This window comes from Theropithecus gelada, chromosome 8 (genome assembly GCF_003255815.1).
Source record: "Theropithecus gelada isolate Dixy chromosome 8, Tgel_1.0, whole genome shotgun sequence".
NCBI classification, from domain to species: domain Eukaryota; kingdom Metazoa; phylum Chordata; class Mammalia; order Primates; family Cercopithecidae; genus Theropithecus; species Theropithecus gelada.
Genome location: NC_037676.1, coordinates 122,503,689 through 122,529,252, shown reverse-complemented (window position 1 = coordinate 122,529,252; position 25,564 = coordinate 122,503,689). Strand labels below are relative to the sequence as shown.

The window sequence follows — 25,564 nt, the reverse complement described above, 5'->3', positions numbered from 1 at the left end:
CAGCAATGTACATTCTGCCCTAGGGAGCCGGCAGCTGGAAGCAGAGCGCACAAAAGCAAGCGTTTCTGGCACCCACTGTAGGAAACATGTTGCTATTTTCAGCGGTGCAGCCTGTCCCTCTTGGTCCCTTTCCCTCATGCCTTCCTAGACAGACATCCATGGGAAATCAATCAAGGCCTTAACACCATGACACAGAGCCTGCTGTCACAGTCATGCCAGTCTGGCAGGCAGCAAGCATCTGGGAGCCAGCAGGTCCAGAAAAGTCTGGGCTGGACAGTTCAGAAAGCAACTTGCTTTTGAGAGGAAATCCCCAAGCCAACTGTGGTATCCTTACCCGATGCTTATAGGCCAAATGGTTTCTGCCTCTGGTCGAAGTGCCAATGGCACAAAGGCCCCTCCTGCTGCGATCAAGGGCCCCTTTCTGCTGATTTATAGTGAAAACCACATTATGAACAAGTGTTTTATTTATGGGAAAATTTTATTGGCATTTCTGTAGATACTACATTTGGAGTCTAATCCAGAGTCACCAAAGGCCAGGTGGGTGAGCAGGGTGCTATCATAGTTACTCAAACACTCCAGGTCTCACTCTAGCTCTCCATGCTCCATGTCAACTCTCCCATAGCTCTCAGAGCCTGCATTTCTTTCCTTCCCTCTTTCCTATTCCCTCCCTCTTGGGTCAGGATCAGTCTATACCTCGCTTTTTCCTAGCCTGGCTTAGGAGAAACTAGTTCTAGGAGATGCTAGTAAGAATAAGAACCTCATGCACAAATACATTTATTGTCTAACCAAATCAAACTAGTTTTGGGTGTTTTCTAATTTCACTTTGGGATGCCTCAAAGCTTTTGATGTCCTAAGACTTCCCATGAATTTCCGAGAAACAGATTAGGCAAGCAGTTTCTGTGCATGTGGCTTATACAGCTAGTTAGGCTTATACAGCTAGTTAGGGTCAGGTCAGGGCCACTTCTTTGACCAGGACCCCTTGCTGTCTGGCTCTGTGGATATATTCTAAAACTCTGGTTCCCAGGAGCACATTCTGGAAAGCAGACTGAAGCCAAATACCAGAAAGTATGTTTTTAAGTTTCTTTTCTGGTATGATACAGCTTCGAATCAAATGAATAGATAAGCTTGCAGTGAAAGAATGAAGACAGGTGTGTGTGTGGGTACATGTGTGTGTGTGTGTGTGTGTATGCATGCATTTTTTCATGTGCTCACCCATGTGGGTTTCAGTGTATGCTTCTAGGTGCAGGATCATACTTGGCAACATGTTTTTGAATTAAAAAAAGATGTGTGAAGATAAAGCAATCCGATTTTCTTCTGTGACCCAGTACTAGGTTGACATAAAAAGAAGAGATCTAAAGGTATTTTGAATGACATTGTAATTGGAATAAAGATGCAGCTGTATAAAGTGATTACTAAGGATAGCATTTATTTGGATGTGCAAATTAGGATGTATTTGCTAAAATCAAGATGCATTATTTATGTGCATACCCTGTATGGGTTTGTGTACCTACATAAGTCTCATGTGAGTCATGGTCCAGAAAAGGATTCTGAGGATGAAATAATTTTATTAAAATGAGTTTCAAGAATAAGAGGAGCAAGACTATCTGGGTTGCTAGAGGAAGACAGGCCACTTTCTGAATGAGAACCAACATTTCTGTTACATCTTGTTTACTATGGTAGGCAGAAAAAAAGGCCCCTCAAACTTCTTTGCCCTAATCCCCAGAACCTGTGAATATGTTACCTAATGTGGCAAAAGGGAATTTGCAAATGTGACTTAGTTAAAGATTTGGGAGTTATCTAGGGAGATTAGCCTGAATGCAATCACATAGGTCCTGAAGAGAGCCTTTCCTGGCTGTGGTCAGAGAGAAGTGACCATGGCAGAAAAAGGCCAGAGAGATGCAACATTGCTGCCTTTGAAGATGCAGGTGGACCATGAGCCAAGGACTATGGGAGGCCTTTAGCAGCTAGAAAAGGCCAGGAAAGAGATTCTCTCCTCTAGCCTCCAGAAAGGAAAGACCGACACCTTCCCTTTAACTCAGTGAGATCTGCGCCAGACTGCTGACCTGCGGAACTGTAAGATAACAAATTTGTGTTGTTTTAAGCCACTGAGATTGTGGCAATTTGTTAAGTGGTAACAGGAATCTAATTCACTAGACGCTTCCATCCTCATCCATCGGATTTCACTGCTGCACACATTCTTAGTGCGTTTGCAGTCGTACACATCTTTGCATTTTTCAATGTTTTAGTTTATGGATGCAGACTTAGCAATTCACAGATAAATATCAGAATGCTGACTAATATCTAAACCTAGAAGGAACAACTTGCATGTCACCAGAAGATGCCAAGCAAGTCTCCAGAGGCCGTGTAATACAATGACCTCATTTTACAGATGAAGAAACAGGCCCAGATGTGTTCATTTGTTTTTCTTCCACCTTATCCCTTCCCCTCCCATTGATCACATTTAAACACCAACCTAAGAGACTAGAAGAACAAAAATCAGAGTTAAAGAGTTCTATTCCTTATGTTTTCACTTATAACACCTCTCACTTATGTGTGAGTGTGTGTTTTAATGGGAAATTCTGTCTTGTAGAATTTAGAAGAGAAAAATCTAATCTTACGTTCATTAAACCTTGAATTTCCCAAGCTTTGTATTTTTCCCTTTGGGAACCCAGCTTGATTAACACATAGCTGTTGTGCCCAACCTCTGGAGAGATGATATTGAGCTTACTTAGCCAAATGCAGAATAGCAAGCAACAGAAACATAAGCAAAAGCATGACAGATTATTCCCTGTTAGGACCATTTATCTTTAGCCATGACATATGCACAATCTGATCTTCATCTCTATCCTAGAAGCTTTTCTGATTTCCTTCATGAATTTCCATAGAGAACAGTGCTGAATAAACATTGCTGACTAGCAGAGAGGCTGGTAAATTTAAACACATAAATAAACGTGATGACTGGGCATTCATTCTGAGCGACTACGGCTGCATACTCACGGGTGGTCCCAGGGCGCCTTGCGGTCCCATGCTTCCTGTGATTCCTGGGACTCCAGGGGCCCCAGGGATGCCCTAGAAGAGAGGTAGGAAAATGGAATAAAGTCAGGAATCACACATTCTCATCAATGACAGCCAACTTTTAAGCAAGCATAACAAATACACACCATGATAGCTTCCCTCCCCCTCATCACCAGGACCTCATTCCTGTTCCCAATTCCCAAAAATGGAGGGAAGACTTTTTTTTAGTCTCCTCACTATATGTCAGGTGTGGTTCTTTCAAATTCAAGCCTTACTTGTGATTTAATAAAAGCTAAATCAATGCAGGTGATCTTCTGGCAAAAATGATTCTGAGATAGAATAGTCGGGCAATAGGGATACATTATCTTTCTAAAAAGTTTTAAGAAGAGTTCTCTACCAAGGGATGAGTTGTTACACTATAGTGAAGGTGGCTGCTGAGTAAAAGATCTGGCAAAAGAAAACCTCTCAAAGGAAATGAAATGCTTTAAAACAGAGTGTGTTCCAGCAGTTTCTGGAAAGGCTTACTATTGGCCCTGGTGGTCCTGGAGGTCCCGAGGATCCATCCTTTCCTGGAAGGCCCTGGTGAAAAGAAACACAGTGTGTCAGCTAAGCAGATGCTTTACATGGCTTTCAGAATTGGGCTCATCTAACTCCTTTTCATGTTTGGGGGTCAAGTCCTGCTGCTTGCTCTGGACTACCAAGGATTCACTGCCTTTAAACTCTTCATGGAAATTGTTTTTGGCAAGGTGTTTGTGTCTGTTGGCTCCATTAAATTGTTCAGTGCAAGAATTTTAGGTGTAAGAAATGCCACTTACGAACTTAAACAGGAACTTGCTTCCAAAAAGTGCTTTTAGTAAACTAAGCATAGCAAATGGGAAGAGGATCCATTCTTGGTCATTAATGAGCAGATGAAAAGATGAATTAGTGTCTTTCATGACCTAAGAGAGTCTTGGGCAAGGAATCTCTATCAGAGGGATCTGTCTTTCATTAGGAGTACTGCAATATCTGAAAGTCTGCAACTTCAGGAGTAAGCTGGAGGAGATTTGGGAGGATTTCCTGCAGCAATGACTGAGCTTTGACTACTGGGCAGATTTACTGTGGGCTTACAAATGAGCACGTGTTTGCGCCTCATTCCCTGGTGGAAGGATTTAAGGCAGAAAGCAAGTGATTTTCTTTATAAAAACATCTTCCTAAATTACAGAATATATATGTATGTGTGTTTTTTTTATGTTAAGTGTTAAAAAAACTATAAGAGCTGGGATGACTTATTCCTAAATGTTTATAGCTCTTAATTGTGAATGCTGGCCGTTCCAAAGCAGTTAATTTAAGAGAGAATCTTCAATCTAAATTTTATCATATTCATAAAATTTCATAAAATATTTTTCCAAACACTACCTGTTACTACAGGGAGAAGCTGAATTTTCACCATGGAATTGATGTCCCATTGGAATAATTATTTTCCATCTCAAACTAACTCAAACCTCTCCTGGCATCTTTGCAGACTCTCCCAACTCCCTTTCTGACATTCTTGCCACTTTTCCAGTGAGCCGTCTTTTCCACTTATTTTACCATGAAAATCCATCCTTTTTTTTTTTTTTTTTTTTTTTTTGAGACACAGTTTTGTTCTTGTTGCCCAGGCTGGAGTGCAATGGCGCAATCTCAGCTCACCGCAACCTCCCCTTCCCAGGTTCAAGCGATTATCCTGCCTCAGCCTCCGAAGTAGCTGGGATGACAGGCATGTGCCACCACGCCCGGCTAATTTTGTATTTTTCGTAGAGATGGGATTTCTCCATGTTGGTCAGACTTGTCTCAATCTCCCGACCTCAGGTGATCCGCCTGCCTCAGCCTCCCAAAGTGCTGGAATTACAGGCATGAGCCACCGCGCCCAGCAGAAAATGCATCTTTTAGGTCTGTCCAGACTCACATTATGTCTCCCTACCGCAAGGTGTCAAATAAAAGACAGCAATGATAAGGCTGAGGGAGAGGAAATGGTGTGCGAGTTAGGAGAGTGTGAGAGGTGGTGCCAAGGCAGGGTGATGTGGTTCGCCTGTGCCCCACCCAAATCTCATCTTAAATAGTAGCTCCAATAATTCCCACACGTCATGAGAGGGACATGGTGGGAGGTAATTGAATCATAGGGGTGAGTCTTTCCCATGATGTTCTCATGATAGTGAACAAGTCTCACGAGATCTGATGGTTTTATAAATGGGGTTCCCCTGCACATGCTCTCTTGCCTGCTGTCATTTAAGACATCACTTTCCTCCTCCTTTGCCTTCTGCCATGATTGTGAGGTCTCCCCAGCCATGTGAAACTCTAAGTCAATTAAACCTCTTTCCTTTATAAATTACCGAGTCTCAGGTATGTCTTTATTAGCAGCGTGAGAAGAATAATACATAGGGGTAGGACGAGTGTGGAGGAGAAACACTGGTCAGCAAGGCCCTTCGCCAAACTCTTAACCTCAGAATGCTAGCGAGTCAGAAACCAGATAAGGCAGAGGATGCATGGGCTCACCAATATTTGTGATTTTCCTTTCCTGCCTAGGCACATTGCTTAGCTGTTTTGCACTCTCTCTGCAATTACGCTGGAGCCACATGGCTGAGTTCTGGCCAATTAAAAGGGGCTAGTTTCAGGGGGCTAGTATGAGTTTTAGCTCAAAAAAATTTCCAGTGGGTGATTCTACGCTTTATTTTCTCACTCTGGAGCAAACTTAAAGCCCAAATGTTGAAGATAAGTGTTCCAAGATGAAAAGACCCTGAGTTCCTAAATGACTGTGTGGAGCAGAGACTCCCTATCCACCACTCCTCCACCCACCCTTGCTGACAGCTCTGGATTGTGAACAAGTAATCAACTTCCATTCTATTTCATTGTATTGCATTAAACCACTGAGATTTTAGGGTTGTTTATTATAATTGCTGTCCAATCCTGATACATAAGTTAGTATTTTTATTTTTACTACTACTTATATTCTTGCACTTCAGTCAAAAATATTAGTCTTGATAAACCCTGATACAGACTACATTACACACACATACACAGGTCCTTAGACCTGCTAACTAAATAATAAAAATTAATGCTGATATCAGTTGAAATAAACTATTTTATTTTATTTTTTTAAGACAGTCTTACTCTGCCACCCAGGCTGGAGTGCAGTGGCACAATCATGACTCACCTCTGCCTTGACCTCCTGGGTGCAAGTGATTCACCCACCTCAGCCTCCCACGTGGCTGGGACTATAGCCATGTGCTACTATGCCACCCCTATGATTTAATTACCTCCCACTGCGTCCCTCTCATGCCATGTGGGAATTATTGGAGCTACAATTTAAGATGAGATTTGGGTGGGGACACAGCCAAAACATACTAATTTTTGTATGTTTTGTACAGATGGGGTTTTGTCACATTGCTCAGGCTGGTCTCGGACTCCTAGGCTCAAGTAATCTGCACGCCTTAACTCTCCAAAATGCTGGGATTAAAGGCATGAGCATTGCACCCAGTCCATAAATTATTTTAAATGGAGTTTAAATGTAGCATGTCCAGGAAGAAGGACAAACATCAATCAAAATATGTGATGGATGAACAGGACATTAGAACTCATCCATTTCAACTCCTTCATATTACAAGTGAGAAAACCTGGGGCCAAGAAAGAGTTGAAAGAAAACCTAACTAATTATTTCAAATAAGTTTATAATAATATATTCTTATTCTGAGATGAAGTTCTTAGAGAAATGGACCGTGGGCACACATTCACTAACTTAAGGAGACATTTTCAAAAAGTCACCTTTTGCTTCCTGCTTTAAAACTCTTCCAGCACTAGCTAGGGAGTGAACATGCACCCATGTGTGAGCCCACAGAGGACCTGTGGCCAACGCAACTGCCCAGCAACCAAAACTGCAGTGTTACTGCAGGAGTTCTCCCCAAGTCACTGCCAGGCTGTGTCCAGAGAGGAAACATTCCAAAAACAAGTGAGGGGAAACTTTTCCACAGAAGGAGGCAAGCTGCAGAAAAGAAACTGCAGAAAATTGCATTGTTCCAAGGAAGAACAGCAGGAAATAACACATTTATTCCCCTCTCCCAATCAGATGAGAGGGAGTTTAAAAAACAACAATCTGTCAGTGTTCTCATCTATGACACTGGAAGGGTACTCTTGTGAAGGGGCTTGCATTCACCTGATTTATGGACATGATGTGCATATCATCGGGAAGGATAAATGAAATGTTGCTCCCACATATGAGCTTAATTTGGTGAAAGGGCTAGTGCTTCAGTGTGATCAAACCAAAAGTGGAGGCTGCGGCTGGGTGTGGTGGCTCACGCCTGTAATCCCAGCACGTTGGGAGGCTGAGGCAAAAGGATCACTTGAGCCAGGAGTTCAAGACTAGCCTGGGCAACATAGAGGCACCCCTATCTCTATAAAAAAAAAAAAATTAAAATCAAAAAGAAAATGACTCCGTGTGGTGGCTTGCACCTGTAGTCCCAGCTACTCTGGAGGATTGCTTGAGCTCAGAAGGTTGAAACTTCAGTGAGCTGTGATCACACCACTACACTCCAGTCTGGGTGATAGAGTGAGACCCTTTCTCAAAAAATAAATAAATAAAGCAGAGACTGGATAAGACGTTTGTTTGCTTTAAGTTCTACCTAAAGAGTATCCTCAGAAGTTGGAATTTCTTCTTTCTCTCCTTCTTTTGAGGGCAGAAAATTATGTTTTATTCACTGCTACATTCCTAAAACTTTCTTAACACATTGCTGACACAAAATAGGTACTGCACGTGACCAGGTGCAGTGGCTCATGCCTGTAATCCCAGCACTTTGGGAGACTGAGGTGGGCAGATGACCTGAGGTCAGGAGTTCGAGACCAGCCTGGCCAACATGGTGAAACCCTGTCTCTACTAAAAATACAAAACTTAGCCAGGTGTGGTGGCTCATGCCTGTAATCCCAGCTACTTGGGAGGCTGAGGCACGAGAATCCCTTGGACCTGGGAGGTGGAGGTTGCAGTGAGCCAAGATTGCACCATTGCATTCCAGTGGGTGACAAAGCAAGACTCCATGTCAAAAAAAAAAAAAAAAAAAAGGTACTGCACTAATAAATACTTAATTTGAATAAAATTGAGACTCCTTCTCTACTTATCATGTTGAATAAGTAAGCGTGAATCACAAGTAGAATGCGTCTGGAAATGTATAGGGTGAGGGGAATGCTGGTGTCATTCTCCTTGCTCTTGAACCCTCTGCAAGCATGTTGAAAAGACATCAGGAGTCATCCTACTCTCAGAAGCTGAAATTTCATTTCAGTAAAAGCTTAGGGTTAGGATCCTAGAAGCAGACCCAGATCCTTGTGTACTTGACTTATTGCAGGAGTGTTCTTGGAAGAAACCTGTGAGGTAGTGAAGGAAGTTGGGTAGGGGCAGGGAAGAGGTTAGGTAGAGTAGTGAGTTATCTAAACTTCTGCCTGATCCCATGGGGAGCTCTGGAGTGTGAATTACACATCAGAGTTGACTCACAGTAAGAGTCTATGAACCAAATCAGTTAGTCATTGACTGAGGGCCAAGATAACATTTCCAAGGGCAATTTTCTGGAGAAGGGGACAATTATGAGTTGTTATCAGTCAGCACCATAGCAGCTGGTGATGTAGTTCACCTGCCAGGTAAAAGGGATCCAGTCAGGGCACCAACAGCAACCACTACAATGCATTTTATTCTGGCACTTTTTTTCATGAACAACTAAACACTTTTAGATATAATGGTTCAAGAACAAAGAACAAATTTGTTCAAGAACAAAGGTGGGTTTTGTTTTTGTTTCTGTTTTTTGAGATAGAGTCTCACTCACTCTGTTGCTCAGGCTGGAGTGCAGTGATACAATCTCAGCTCACGGCAATTTCCGCCTCCCAGGTTTAAGAAATTCTCCTGCCTCGGTCTCCTGAGTGGCTGGTATTACAGACATGCACCACCGCACCCAGCTAATTTTTGTAATTTTTTTGTAGAGACAGGATTTCACCATGTTGGTCAGGCGGGTCTTGAACTCCTGACCTTAAGCGATCCACCTGCCTTGGCCTCCCAAAGTGCTGGGATTACAGGCATGAACCACTGCACCCAACCAAGAACAAAAGTGTTTTTAACATTACTGTAAGTTATCTGTTTGCGTTGTCTCAAATTTTTCTTACAAATTGTGATAACTAAAAGGATATTAGCCTTAACACCATTTCAAAAACACAAAGCCATTTTTCCTAAAATTTCTTCTTAACCCTAGAAAATTAAAGATCTTCACATTTTCCATCTCAAAATAGTTTTATTTTTAAACTCTTAAATGATACCAGTAAACCTACCTTTGAAAGAGTTTTCATTTGCAAGCCTTGCATTTGTCATATTATCCAGAAATATCTGTACAGATACCACATGCTAGGGATTCTGCTAGGCTCTAGGTAAACAATGATGAACAAGACAGCCCCTCTTCTAAGAGTTTACAGTTTTGAGGATGGTCAAACAATGAAAAGAAACCAACAGTGTGTTATACTGAGAGACTATAGAGTTCCAATGGGAACATGTAGGAAGCGCACCTAACCCAGGCTTGGGGACAGAGACATTTTCACAGAAGAGGTGGAATTTAAGTCAAGTAATCAGAATGGTTGGGTCCATGGCATGAGTCTCCCTGTTCACACACCACTGCATGTTACAGCTCTCACTGGCAAGCCAGTCAACTCTTAAAAAGGCAGAGTTCAGGCCCTTCTTCTCACATCTTCATTTCAGGGTGAGCAGCAGTAGCAGAAGCTTTTTATATAAAAGCAATAAACTTGGTGAAAAGAAAAATTTCGTAAGGTATCTGCATTTTGTAGGGTAAATTAATGGGCAAATTCTAGCTTTGTCATTCAGCTTAACTATAATCAGAGCTCACTGAATGATCTTCAACTATTGACAGCTAAAAAAGTGCTTGCATGTCCCCAAACCTTTCTATATGTATAAATTTTCCATTTTACACCAGGGAGCTAATCTAAGAAGATGTGTGTTTAGGGATTAAGCAACCTCATATAAAACAGAACACTTGGCCAGGTGCGGTGGCTCATGCCTGTAATCCTAGCACTTTGGGAGGCCGAGGAGGGTGGGTCACTGAGGGGTTCGGGACCAGCCTGACCAACATGGCGAAGCCCCATCTCTACTAAAAATACAAAAACTAGCCGGGCATGGTAGCTCACACCTGTAAGCCCAGATACTCAAATGGCCGAGCCAGGAGAATCGCTTGAAGCCAGGAGGTGGAGGTTGCAGTGAGCCAAGATCACACCACTGCACTCCAGCCTGGGAGACAGAGTGAGACTCTGTCTCAAAAACAAACAAACAAACAGCAGAAAATTTAATTAAGCAATGTACAGTGAATATTAGGAAATAGAAGGTTAAACAATAAGCATAATACGTGAATTCACTTAGGCTGACTTTTTTTTTAAATGCATGAAATCAGTCACCCACAGACAGGGATTTTTTAAAATAACATGAATAGCTCTAGGCATTTTTCCTTTTTAATATTCCTACCTCAAAATATTAATATGCACCCATAGTCCACATTAAAAATAATTCTTGCTATAAAAACTTGAAAGTATTTTTATAATTTGCTTTTAAAAACATTTACCAATGAGCAACTTACTAAGTTATGGTTGGCTATGATTTATCAGCAAAAGTATACCTAACCCACAATCTGCTTTCAAAATCACTAATATTTGAATAAACACTAAATTTAACTATGGCTGAAATTGGCAAAGCATATTGTTATATAGACATTTAATTAAACACTTCTTAATTTCCATTTTTGCAGTTTTCTTTTCCATACTATAGAACAAATATATGTGCTTTTTTTCAAGTTTCTAAACATTTTTCGGTAGGCTCTTTAAAAGTTTGTAGTTTGTAGGTACTGTGCCCATGGTCTCTCAAAAACTGACCTGCCCATAAATAGTGCTGCAATTGAAAATCAAGTCAGAAGGGAGAATACTTGTTTCTGTAGCCAGCAGAAATACTGCTTAGAACTAGCGACTCAATTATAATATTCTTCATTCATTCATTCATTCTTTGAAGCAGACAATGGTAGGTCATGATACTAACCTTAAGATTCTGGCCAATTGTTAAGGTCATTCAACTGACGCTATACCCTTGGGTAGAGTGGGATCTGTAAGTGGCTGGCAACAGATGAATTTGTTGAAAGGGGCCAGGCTCAAGCAGTCAGGGTTAGAGAAATGCTTCTTGAAGAAACCCCCGTTGCACCATTTCAACCCTGTGGCATGCTCTGGACTTCTGTAAGCAGACTAGTGTGGCAGCTAGCCATAAGAAATAAGGCTGCTACTTGCAGCAAAGGATTAAGACCAACCACCAGATTAAGAGGCCAAGCAACTAGAAGCCACACACCCTGCAAACACTGTCCCAGGCTAGAGATCCAGGATCAATCCTTGTGTTGGGTCACATGGGGAAATTTTCAGTAACACAAACTTGCACACACACACATTAAAAATGTATATGTATATATGCACAGATAAACATATACATCTATTTATATGTTATATATACACATATACTATTTTTATTTCATTTATTTATTCATTTATTTTTAAATTTTTTTTTAGGTTCAGGGGTACATGTGCTGGTTTGTTATACAGGTAAATTGCATATCACAGGGGTTTGTTGTATAGATTATTTTGCTACCCAGGTAATAAGCATAGTACCTAACACGTAGTTTTTTGATCCTTATCCTCCTCTCTCCCTCTACCCTCAAGTAGGTCCCAGTGTCCATTGTTCCCTTCTTTGTGTCCACATGTACTCAATGTTTAGCTCCCACTTATAAGTGAGACTATGTGGTATTTGGTTTTCTATTCCTGTGTTAGTTTACCCGGGATAATGGCCTCCGGATCCATCCATGTTGCTTAAAAGGACACTATCTCATTCTTATAGCCAAGGCAATCCTAAGCGAAAAGAACAAAGCTGGAGGCGTCACACTTCATGACTTCAAACTGTACTACAGAGGTACGGTAACCAAAAGAACATGATACTGGTACAAGAGCAGACACATAGACCAATGGAGCAGAAGAGAGAACCCAGAAATAAGACCACACACCAGTAACTATCTGATCTTTGAGAAAGGTGACAAAAATAAGCAATGGGGAAATGACTCCATTTTCAATAAATGGTGCTGGGATAACTGGCCAACTATATGAAGAAGATTGAAACTGGACCCTTTCCTTATACCATATTATACAAATATTAACTCAAGATGGATTAAAAACTTAAATGTAAAACCCAAAACTATAAAAACTCTCGAAGACAACCAAGGCAATACCATTCAGGACATAGGCATGGGCAAAGATTTCATGACAAAGCTGCCAAAAACAACTGCAACAAAAGCAAAAATTGACAAACGGGCTCTAATTATACTAAAGAGCTTCTGTACAGCGAAAGAAACTATCAACAGACTAAAAAGACAACTTACAGAATGGGAGAAAAATTTTGCAAACTATGCATCTGACAAAGACCGAATATCTAGCATCTCTAAGGGACTTAAACAAACTTACAAAAAAAAAAAAAAAACTCCGTTAAAAAGTAGGCAAAGGATATGAACAGACATTTCTCAAAAGAAGACATACATGCAGCCAACAATCATATGAAAAAAAAAAAAAGCTCAACATCACTAATCATTAAAGAAATGCAAATCAAAACCCCAATGAGATGTCATCTCACACCAGTCAGAATACCTATTATTAAAAAGTTAAAAACAAAACAAAACAAAACAGATGCTGGTGAAGTTGTGGAAGAAAAGGAATGCTTTTACACTATTGGTGGGAGTGTAAACTAGTTCAACCATTGTGGAAGGCAGTGTGGTGATTCCTTAAAGACCTAAAGACAGAATTACCATTCAATCTCGCAATCCCATTACTGGGATATGCCCAAAGGAGTATAAACTGTTCTATTATAAAGACACATGCATGTATAGGTTCATTGCAGCACTATTCACAATAGCAAAGACATGGAATCAACCTAAATGCCCATCAATGATAGACTGGATAAAGAAAATGTAGTACATATACACCATAGAATACCATGCAGCCACAAAAAAGAATAAGAGCATGTCCTTTGCAAGGACATGGATGGAGCTGGAGGGCATTATTCTTACCAAACTTATGCAGGAATAGAAAAACCAGATTCTGCATGTTCTCACTTATAAGTGGGAGCTAAATGATGAGAACACACAGACACATAAAAGGAAACAACTCACAATGGGACCTATCAGTGGGTGAAGGATGGCAGAAGGGAGAGAATCAGGAAAAATAATTGATGTATACTAGGTTTAACAGCTTAATACTTGGGTGATGAAATAATTTGTACAACCAACCCCCATGTCACATATTTACCTATGTAACAAACCTGCATATCTTGCACATGTACCACACATACTATTTTATTTTTATTTTAAGTTCCAGGGTGCATATACAGGATGTGCAGGTTTGTTACATAGGTAAATGTGTGCCATGGTGGTTTGCTGCACCTATCAACCTGTCACCGAGGTATCAATCCCAGCATGCATTAGTTATTTTTCCTAATGCTCTCCTTCCCCGACCCCACCTCCCACCAGGCCCCAGTGTGTGCTGTTCTCCTCCCTGCGTCCATGTTATCTCATTGTTCAGTTCCCACTTATAAGTGAGAACATGCGGTCCACATATACGATTTTTAATATATACACACTCATTTATAATTTCAATGTGTATCTATATAAATATAAACATATGTACATTTTTAGTAACCTGCAGTGATGACTTCAGGGAATTAAAACAAAACAAAATACCAGCAATAGTCTATTAAAGAAATCACTTTGACATCGGTAGGTCTCACACAATATACTACCTAGTAATTCCAAAACCTAGCTGGTTATCAGAATCATTAAGCTTTTAAAAACTATACATTCCTAAGTCATGCCTAAGACCTTTTGATTCCAAATCTCTGAGACTGAAGTCCAGGAATCTGTATATTAAAACACAAAACAACAACCTGATGACTTAAGTTAGGAAACTGCTGGTTTACCAATATAAAATGCAAGTCCCGACGCTGAAGGACAGTGTTAGAACCAGGGTGCAAAGCAGATGTTACTATTTGTACCACGCCTGTGTCTCAGATAAAGACAATTTCAGAAGTATCTTTTTTTTTTCTTTCTGAGACGGGGTCTTGTTCTGTCACCCAGGCTGGAGAGCAGTGGTGCGATCTCGGCTCACTGCAACCTCCACCTCCTGGGTTCAAGTAATTCTCCTACCTCAGCCTCCTGAGTAGCTGGGATTACAGGCGCGTTGACACCATGCCCAGTTATTTTATTTATTTATTTATTTATTTTGTATTTTTAGTAGGGACAGGGTATCACCATGTTGGCCAGGCTTGTCTTGAACGCCTGACCTCGTGATCCACCCGCCTTGGCCTCCCAAAGTGCTGGGATTGTAGGCGTGAGCCACCGTGCCCAGTCCAGAAGTATCCTTAGAGTCAGTAATAACAGGAAACTAATGTGTCCTAGTAGCTGTTCTCTTCTCAGATGTGCCCAGGTGTGCCACTCTCCAGGTAAAGGTGTAAAGTGATCAAGAAAGCATATTTTTATGGGTGTAGTATCAGTATCTACTTCTTCAAGAAAGTTACCCACACTGGGTTCCTATTGCCCCAAAATGCAGGGTGAGATATCTTCCATGTTGAAGTCCTGCTTATTAAATATCTCTTTTGAGAAAGATTTTCTCACAGTAACAAAATCCTATGGTGATCTTTACGAATATAATTTTGTGGAAAGAAAGAGTGACGTGTAGGAGCTAGGCAGATGGATTAAAATCCTAGCTCTAACACTTACTAGCCATGTGCCATTGTTTCTTCAGTTATCTGAGCTTTAGATTCTTTGTCTGTAAAATGGGGATAACAATGCCTAGCACTCATAGTTATTCTGAGGACTGGAGAATATCATATTTGCAAAGCACCTGCACATACTCAATAATTAATGGTAGTAGTTGCTGCTATTTTTATTAAAATAATCTGCTTAGTCTCAATTGCATATACCATCATCACTGTGGCTGATTGCGCAAAGGCTTTCTTGGGATTTTATAAAACCCATCTAGACCCACAAAGAAGAAAATCAAATTATTCCCTCCACTAGTTTTGTGATGGTATTTACACATCCTCTTCAGAAGGAGTAAGATGCTCAAGGGAATAATTATCATGAATCTTAGTATTTTACAAAATATTCCTTAGATAAATATTTCATCACTGCTTAACATTTATGATAAAAATTAAATCCAGATAGTTGACTCAAGTTCAGTTTCTCAAGTGCATGTCAAGTCTAACTCACTTTTGAAGAAATGGAATATTCATCACAAATATGTCCTTTGTAGACATAAAACCTGCACAATCTAGAAGCATGCTTCTGGTGTCCTTGTCATTTGAAATCCAAGAAAAAAAAATTTAACTTGCTTTTAAAAAAAGAATTTTTGTATTTCTTTAGTCTTCTAGAGCATCTTGAAATGTCAAGTACAAGCCTTATAAAATATTATAAATGTCCAGACTTAAGTTTACCTTGAAAATAGTGAATACTAATATTAGCTAAAATCACATTTTTATAGAGAAATGCTTTATATGAATTAATCTCCATGACAATTCTCTACAGTCAAATATTATTTTTTCCACTTTACTACTGAGGAAAGTGAGGCTTGGAAACATGAAGTAATCCATGTCTTGCCTGTTCTTCCTAGTTTTCCTGGGGACCACCCTGATGTCTAGGGTGGGGACTGAGAAATCCACCCTATATTAGAGGAGCTCAAAGATCACAGGATAGGTCCTGAGGTCACAGATACCAAGAAAAGAAGAGGAAGGAGATGAGAGCAGTGACAAGATTTACAGTGCAATGAAAGATGAGACGAAAACGCTTTCTTCTGGAATGACCTGGAATGAAAACTGAATGCCTCAATGCACTTGGCTATGAAATACGAACTTGCACTATTGCTTTTCAAAGTGTGGTCCTGTACTCTACTGGCTGCCTAGCAAGAGGCTGCAACTTGTTCAGTGAAGAAGTCCAGTTTTTACCGGACTTGCTTATGGCCTCAGGCCCAGAGTTGAATAAGAGCTACCTCTAAGAGTCAAAGATTCCCCTTGGGAAAAGCCAGAATAAGCTAGAAACATTAGAAGAAAAGATGTTTCATCTTCTCCTTTTTATTATTTGTTAAGATCTCTCTCCTTCTAGGTTAAATTCAGGGGTACTATTGGTTTCAGCTCCAGGAAAGGGATGCTAACCTTTCCCTAAGCTTTCAGTCAAGGTGATGGCACCTGGTTTGCACTTTAAGTTTGTGCCTGTCAATAAGAGAAGACAAAGATTTGGCCAGGTGTTGTGGTTCGTGCTTGTAATCCCAGCACTTTGGGAGGCTGAGGCAGGAGAATCGCTTGAAGCCAGGTGTTTGAGACCACCCTGGGCAACACAACAAGACCCCAATCTCTACAAAAACAAAAAATTAGCCAGACATGGTGGTGCAAACCTGCAGTACCAGCTACTTGGTAGGCTGAGGTGGGAGCATCACTTGAGCCCAGGAGTTTGAGGCTGCAGTGAGTCACGATTGTAACACTGCACTCCAGCCTGGGCCACAGAGCAAGACCTTATCTGTAAAAATTAAAATTAAAATAAGTAAATAAACAAGAGAAGGCAAAGATAGAAAAGAAAGAAAAATGAGCAGTAAGGAATAGCCCACCAAACCTACCGCACACCACACTCACGTACTCCTTACACTGTCCAAGGAGCTAAAAGCACCCATTGAACATCATTGAAAATGTTTGTTGCAGCTTCCTTCTCCTTTCCCTAGAGTAGGCTTTACTCACACAGGACTGGGGAAATAAAGGCACAGTAACATTAAGTGATTTCAGTGCTCAGAGTGGAGGGAAATAAAAAACTTTGCCTTCCTGAATTTCTGGACAGTGAAGCCTGACTGGGGAGTTTTCTGGAAGTGTCTTCTCAGTCATTTCAGCAGTAAGTTTCATCATCCTGCGTTTGCTCTCTGTCTGTTCCAAGCCATGGTTGTTATTGTTGTTGTAATTTTTTTTTCCCCAAATGTAGCTTTGCCTTTTAGAATGGCCTGAGGTGGAGCAGGAATAACTGCAAGGTGTTTGTGCTTACTCTATAAACAGTACCTCCTCTCCTACTGCCAAACCAGGGAGAGCTGGCCCTCCAGTGCAGCATGTCTTCTGGGGTGCTTCGTGTCCAAGGTCTGTCTCCCACCATGAAAGTTGTCCTGGGCCTCCTACCTTACAATCCTGCCCAGTAATTATTAATATCTAACCGTGTTAGAACTTTACTATCCTTAAGCCCTCAGGTCAGTTGACTGAACAGATCACAGCCACCTAAATAGGCATTTTTAATCCATCCTTCATTTCTTCTTTCCTTCTCTACTGTCTCTGAGAAGACCCTTTTGTTTTTCTGGCCCCAGGGAATAGCCATGCTCTTATCCCTTCCTTCCATCTCCTCTAGGTAAATAGTCTACAAACTGTCTCCCTCTGCCACTGAAGTTCTCTCTTCTTCTGGATTCTTCCCTGTAGGCAGTAATGAGCAACTCTGTCCAGGCTGAGCGTAGTACACAGCATATTATATGTGCTCGATTAAGACATTGCTGATTGATAAAATATGTGGTCCTTCTCTCAAGCAAGGCAGCCATGTTACACAATTTCAGGGGCACCATTTTGTTTTATTCTGTGTGAATGGCATCCCCTCCTGTTGCACATTGAAATGATATTGCCTTCAAATATCTCTCCTAAAAGAATCATCACAGGATTCATATAATCTTTTCTTCAAACATGGCCCTATAAAGAATGAGTATCCTCAGAAATCTAGTTTGGAAAAGCAAGCCCACTTCCATCTAATATGTTTTCAAAGTAAGAATCAGACATACTCTAAAAGTTTGACTTCCAGATTGGAAGAGAAAGTAAAATAAAATCCAAGTATAGATATCTTATCACTTTATTACAGCTCTAAGACTTTTAATCCTATAGAGGAACACACGTTTGGAGGGATAGCAAAATATTTATCAAAAGTCTGTGTTGGTATATTGGTGTTAAAAGAAAGAATTCCAAAACCAAATGATTCAAACACTAATCCAACATGTTTGATTTGTGAGTTCTTTGCCAAGATTGGACTTCATGCACAGATAAATCAAATAAACTCACCAAACTAAATCTTTAGAATTGCCATTTTCAGAACTTTAGGAATCACGAAGGAATCCAGGTGTGTAACCACACAGGATTTTAGCCTACGCCCTTTGCCAAAATATATAAATATTTCTAGACATTCCTTCCACATGTACAACAAGAACGCTACATAAATCTAACTGTTACAGAATGCCTTCTTCAGATACATTCACCTAAACATGTTTCACGGACTAAGTAATTCCATTTGATGAACAGAGACTACACTGAGATTTTACACAAACGAAAGTTTGGTGTTAAAAAAAAAGCGGGGTGGAAGTAGAAGGGTTGCACATCTACATTCTATAGAAAAAAAACAAGAACAATTTCACTATTCTTGAACAGTATAGCTACCCTGAGCTAAAAGCAAGCCTTGTTTGAGTAGAGAAGTGAGCGCTCAAGTCAATTGTTTGCTAACCTAGTAAGTTTGACCAAAAACACCAGTGAACGCCAGATGTGTTGTCCTTCATTGGCTTGGATCTAAGTGGTTGCCACTCTATATAATCCAGTCTTGAGGAAAACTGTGGAGCTGCTCACATGTCTAAATCGGTGACAGTTTAAGGAAGATCAGCCTCTGTGTCCCTTGCTGAAAATTTAATGACTTCTTATTGCCTTCATGTTAAAGTTCAAAATCCTTAGTTGGAAAAAAATAGATGATTTAAGTGAATTTATGCTTACGTCTCTAACTTCATCTCCTAACAATCGCCCCACACCTAAGTATGTGTGCACATGCATTCAACACACACACACAATTACTCTAATCTCCTGCCATAACTAAATGAAATACAGTATTGGAAATGCCCCACCTTCCCTCACCTCTATCTCTTTGTGTATGCTGTTCCCTCTGCTTGCAATAGTTTTCCTTTCCTTGTTCACCTGGCTGACTTCTATCTTTCAATCGAGACTCGGCCTAGATGGTACATCGTCTGAGAAGCCTTCTTCCAGCCTCCAAGTCTAGCTTGGTTATCCATTCTTTGTGTTTTCACAGGGCTCTGCTCCCATTATAGCATGTAATAAAAATTTCTTATTTACTTGTATTTCTTCCCAATAAACTGTAAACTCTTTGAGAACAAGAACCTCAAACCTGGTTCAGTAAAACTTTATCGACTAAACAAATACCAGATGTTAATGTATCCCTTTCCTGAACATCTTTACACTTTATTGTACTGCTGTCCACTTGAACAGATGAAAAGAACCAATAATTGAACTAGATTAAATAAACAGAGATTGCCATGTAAGCGATACTACAGAAAGCCATTCTATTTAAATTTCAATTCATATGGTTCTTTATTTCCTTTACATGTATGCCTCAAGGATTCGAAAGAACTGGAGAAACCTACTAAACCAATGCACACAATAAACTATATTCAGGTTATGGGAGCACTCGGAAAGGGATGTGCTAATTTGGGAAGGTTTGATGGAAGTTCCTAGGGTTTGACGAAGTAATGAACATAGAAGATGTCAGTGAAGGGAAATAGATGCAGGATAGGTGAAATATACATAAACAGGAGAAAACAAAAAGCAAAAACTGGCTTGACTCCCTTACATAGAAGCCAGTCAGCAATAAGAGTGACCTGGTGAAAAGTCTACTTTGCTAAAAACCAACCTTGGGCAAGACCTTACCCTCTGGCCTGGTGAGCCATCACGTCCTGGTGAACCAACGCCTCCTGGGATACCCTACGTAGAAGAGGGACAAAAAAGAGTCAGGTTCACAGGAATGAGTCATCTGCTCACCCAGCTTCCCTGAAATAGATGAAGGCCTCCAAACAAACCTAAGAGCATAAAGGTGAACCCTTTGTAACCCACAATTCAGACTTAGAAGTTATTCATGGGCAAAGAACATTCCCTGTCAGAGCTCACCTGAGGAACATCAGTGTGACTCTCAAAAGCGGCTTAGGGTAAGTGAATACAGGCAAACAGTCTTTAATATGGAAAACACTTACCAAGATCACAACTGACTTCAGAAGCTCCAGCTTTTTTCCCCCCCTTGGCAAAGGTGTAGACTGACAGCAATAGACTTAAAAAATAAAAATATTACCTGTGGACCTGGAAGGCCAGTATCTCCTTTCTCTCCTTTTTCTCCTGGCATTCCCTGAATATCCAAAAGTATACAGTTAAGTTCACACAGGGAAATTCTTAGCATTTTCTTTTCCCTCTCTCATTATTTAAATATTTTCCAAAGTAAATTGTGTTCACACTAACATCTAAACAGAATATATATATCCTTTTTTTTTTTTTTTTTTTTTTTTTTTGAGATGGAGTCTTGCTCTTGTTGCCCAGACCGGAGTACAGTGACACGATCTTGGCTCGCTGCAACCTCTGCCTCCCGGGTCCAAGCTATTCTACTGCCTCAGCCTCCGAGTAGCTGGGATTGCAGACGCCCGCCACCACATCCGGCTAATTTTTGTACTTTATTAGTAGAGATGGGGTTTCATCATGTTGGCCAGGCTGGTCTCAAGTTCCTGATTTCAAGTGATCCGCCTGCCTTGGCCTCCCAAAGTTCTAGGATTACAGGCATGAGCCACTGCACCCAGCCAACAGAATATATTTCACTTTCCACATATGTTATACCATTTATGTAAACATTCGTATGGAGCTGAACATTTATATACCAGGATAGTTTTAACATAGAATATACAGTCTAATATGGCGAGGCCAATACTGTAAATACATGGAGGGCAGACTTGAACATTTCAGTATTATTTACAGTTTGGATTTTACAATCTCATTTCTATGTAGATTTGTTTTGTTTTGCTTTGGCTAGAAGATACTCAAATGGAATATAAGAAGGGAAAAGCAAACACAGAATCTGGCATGTAGTAAGACCTCAATCAATGTTTATTATTAGTAGTAATTACACAAATTGGCACATTAATGCTTTCTAAAATGTAAAAATAACACTGTAGGAGAAACTTCTCAGCTAGGCAGACACAATCATATGTGCAGAAAGATTGCCAAAAATTGTGCTTAAAAGGATCTGGTTGCTTCCAACATGAATTAAAGAGATTGGTTTTATTCTTAACTGTAGACCCCTATAGGAAGATTAATGAAGATTAGTGAATGGAATTAACTTTTTTTCAATGGTACAAAACGACTTTCCAACGAAATGCAGCTATATAAAGTACACTGTCTAAAATTCTAAAACTCTCACTCTCCATAAACTGCACTTCGATGTCATCTGAGATAAGGATTGTGAATAAACGGCTTTTATTAATTTATATCAGCAGTTACCACACATAATGAAAAAACTTAAATTTGTATAACATTTGTTACTTTCTGGATGTTATCACATCCATTAAGAATTTAGTTAAAAGAGAAAAAGGGCTATATATGCTAAGCTTTGTTCTTTCTCTATAGACACAATGCTTGTGGATGGACCTAGCTCCAATAGTATGCATGTACTTATTTGTTAAAAGACCTTCATCATTGAACAAAAAATGGCTAAGGGCACAATTAGTGAAATGACACTCCGTCATTGTTTTCAAAGGGACTGATATTCATTATGAAGACACAGAAGACAAAAGTTCATTCTTTGTAACCGCATGGAAAAGAGACAACAATAAAATCCATCTGAATGTTTGAACATAACTCACGGGCATTCCTTGAATGGACAGACCACTTGGTCCTTGGGGTCCAGGTGGACCCTGAGGTCCTGGTAGACCAACTTCACCCCGAGGGCCATCTGGTCCCTGGAAGGCAACAGAGAAGTATCATCCTAAAAGTAAGTTAGACTCTCTGACATCTAAAAAATATTTCTGCTTAGGACAATTATAATTTGTTTTCTTATATAGTTTTTCCCAAGATAGGAAATACTCAGGATAACAAGACATCAAGCTTCAAATGATTTACCTTCCAGGCAAAATGTCATCAGTAAACCATAAAAGTAAACACACAGGGATTGCTGCAACTTTATGATTATCATTACTACTTTTGCTTCTGTAAATAAGAGTGCTATGCCAATTATGTAAGTAATGAGACCCCCCACACTCCATAACAAATTTATAAGTGCTTCTAGACCACCCTCCTAGTCTGGGAAGGTTCACACCGTCCAGATGAACTACATTCTCTCTGTCTTCACTACTGTCAACCACCTACCTCAGGGGGACTCCTCTGCATTTATTGAGAACTTTGCACCTAGCCTCTGCTTTCTTCCTTACTTTGATGCTGCCATCACACTATAACTGCTTCAATGTCCACTGAATGACCTTCCCTAGGCTTAGTATTATTTTACTTCCTTCTTTATTTTTTGTTTTTGAGATAGAGTCTCATTCTGCTGCCCAGGCTGGAGTGCAGTGGCACGATCTCAGCTCACCACAACCTCCTGCTCCTAGGTTCAAGTGATTCTCCTGCCTCAGCCTCCCGAGTAGCTAGGATTACAGGCGTGTACCACCACACCTGGCTAATTTTTGTATTTTTAGTAGAGATGGGGTTTCACCATGTTGGCCAGGCTGATCTTGAACTCCTGACCTCAGGTGATCTTCCCAATTTGGCCTCCGAAAGTGCTGGGACTACAGGTGTGAGCCACCATGCCCAGCCTATTTTACTTCCTTTCTTTTTCAGGATCAGACATCCCTTTCACCCTTACTTCTGTTACCCTTACTTCTGTAGCTTGGACCTTGTTGCGGTTTAACTAAAACTAAACCACGTAGGAAATCTTAGACCCAGAAAAACCTACCTATCCTCAACCTCTTCTGTCTCATTTTGTGACTTCAACTAAAGCTATTCTTTTATTAAATTGGATCTCCAACATCTGGGTATCATCTTAGATGTGAGATTGGTGAACTCATTACTTGGGACAAAGAATACAAGAAAAAAAAAAAGCCTTTGTGGGGGTAAAGTGTGGGTAGATAACGAGTGCAGACTAAGACTTGTTAAGATTTAGGTGCATGGGATAAACCTCATGGAAATGTCCAGCAGGCCAAGGAGTAAGGCTAGGTCTGGATTTGGGAGTAGTTGAAAATATATTTATAGGTGAGGTTATTAAAGAGAATATATTGAGTGAGTGAAACAGAATGTGGATAAAAATGAGATGATAATCAGGTAGAAGGGAAAGGAAGAGAAACCTGGGGAAGAATCTGAAATGAAAAAGCCTGAGAATTAGGAAGAGGCTGAAGATGGAGTGGTACTGTGGTACAGAAACGGCCAAAGGAGGAGAAATTTTCAAACAAAGAAGTGTTTGATTGTGTTAAATTTTGTAGAGATCTCAAGAAAAATTAAACCCTAATCTATGGAACTGGTAACAAGCAAGTAAATGGGAACTTTTATGAGAGAATTTTCATAGGACTCCCAGAGGAAGAGGAAGCATATATGGGTTGAGAATTCTTTGGGAGGTGAGCATGTGAAAGCACTGAGTGATAACTATTCTTACAAGGAGCATGGCATAAGAAGAAGGAAGAGGGAGGGAGTGGGATTTTTAAAAATACAACGGAGGCGGCAAGGAGGCAATTTTTATGTATTACTTAGTATTTATAATGGTTTAATAATATATCATTTTAACATATAATAGTTAAATAATATATCATTTATTTATTTATTTATTTTTGAGATGGAGTCTTGCTCTGTCTTGCCCAGGCTGGAGTGCAGTGGCACGATCTCTGCTCACTGCAGCCTCCGCCTCCCAGGTTCAAGCAATTCTCCTGTCTCAGTCTCCCGAGTAGCTGGGACTATAGGTGCCCGCCATCACACCCAGCTAATTTTGTATTTTTAGTAGAGACAGGGTTTCACTATGTTGGCCAGGCTGGTCTTGAACTGCTGACCTCAGGTGATCCACCTGCCTCAGCCTCCCAATGTGCTGAGATTACAGGTATGAGCCACTGCACCTGGCTGAGTTTAATAATATATTATCAAGAAATTGCAAATAGAGTAGAAGGGCAAAAAGTAGGGGGTCCCATTTTATCCTGTAAAATATGAGGCAAAAATGATGAGGGGAGACCAAGAAGAAGGTTGCTTTGTCCTTCCAAATTCTTATTCTGTATTTGCTGCAACAAAATAAAAAATAATACATATTGAGACCTTCTGTATGGAAGGTATCTATTCCCGCACTGTCCACATTGGTGGACATGTCAACATTCGTTGTCCAATAAGACTTTTTTCAAAAACCACTACATATTTGGATCTGTGATTCATCAAAATCATCATACAGAAATAACTGTATCAGTAGCAGTCCCATGGGAATGGATAATTGGAGGAAATGGGTAGGTCTTGGGACCACCAAACATCTACGAACTCATTTATCTTCATGATTAGAACAATCATCCAGTGATCATGTTAGAAAACACCGGGGTCATGCTGATAGAGGCATTGGGAGGAGGGAACTAGAATCTATAGGAGCAGAGGGGCATTGCCTTTGGGTGAAACTGAGGAAGATCCAGTGCACCCTTGCTTGAGAGGAGGCCTCCAACTGCTGCCCTTCTTACAGCACCATAAAAGATGGAGCCAAGTAAGATACATCAAGTCTGTCCCAGCAAACAAAATAAACAAAAAAGGAGACATCTTATGTTCTGAATTTTGAATTGGGTAGTACCTGATTATCTTCAGCCTTCTTTCATTTACTTCTTTTTTATCCCAATATTTTCTTCTACCTTGCTTCATCTGTTTCCAATTTTATGGTAAAAAGCCTTGCAATGTTCTCCTCCCCATGAATAAATGTTATGTAAATTTAATAAGAAACCATATTGAGCAGTAAGTCAAGCAAGATGGATGGAGAAGAGAACATGTGGAGCAACATGGTGAAAATGAAATGGGAGTCAAGTTATAAAGGACCTTCAATGCCTCAGCAAAGAGGGTGAATGGTATTCCGAAGGCAACAGCATGTGACTGCAGGTTTTTGAAAAGTATGATGTGATCCAGCATAGACTTTAAGGAAATTAATCTGGGGGCAGATGTGAAGAATCAATCGAAATGTTAAGCCACTTGGGACAGAAGACCAGTTAGAAGATTTGCCAAGAGCTGGAGAGAAGATGGGGAGGCCTGAGGTTCATTAGTGACTGGGCTTCTGCCAGTCCTCAGGATGCCTTTGTGCAAAGTAGAAAAATGTGTTTCTTGACATGGCTTGGCATGGCTTGGTCTCTTGGCGGGTGCCTTTGTAGAGTGTACAACCTGAACCACCATATTTGATGACCCTGGGCAGTAAGAATGAAAAACGGAGTTGTGTGTTTGATTATATATAGTGCAGTGGAGAAGGAGGAATCCAAAACCTGAGAAATTACCTGGAAAGGAATGATGCCAAGTTGTGGTTCTGCATGATTCCTCTAAAGATATGCTTTTGTTGTAGGTAAAGGAAGAGAAGAATGTACAAATTCTGAGAGAACTACCTTGGAGACTAAACCACTTAGAACATTGACATTCTTATTTCTG

General features: G+C 40.4%; 1 protein-coding gene across 1 annotated transcript in view; it reads right to left on the bottom strand.

Moving 5' to 3' along the window:
* COL14A1 (collagen type XIV alpha 1 chain) overlaps nucleotides 1-25,564 on the bottom strand; it is a 242,278-nt gene that overhangs the window by 39,334 nt on the left and 177,380 nt on the right. Inside the window, exons 38-42 of the mRNA XM_025394901.1 lie at nucleotides 21,802-21,897; nucleotides 20,247-20,300; nucleotides 19,832-19,885; nucleotides 3,541-3,594; nucleotides 2,998-3,069 (exon numbers count right to left, since the gene is read on the bottom strand). Of these exons, the coding sequence (XP_025250686.1) occupies nucleotides 2,998-3,069; nucleotides 3,541-3,594; nucleotides 19,832-19,885; nucleotides 20,247-20,300; nucleotides 21,802-21,897 (330 nt within the window). The remainder of the gene's footprint in view (nucleotides 1-2,997; nucleotides 3,070-3,540; nucleotides 3,595-19,831; nucleotides 19,886-20,246; nucleotides 20,301-21,801; nucleotides 21,898-25,564) is intronic.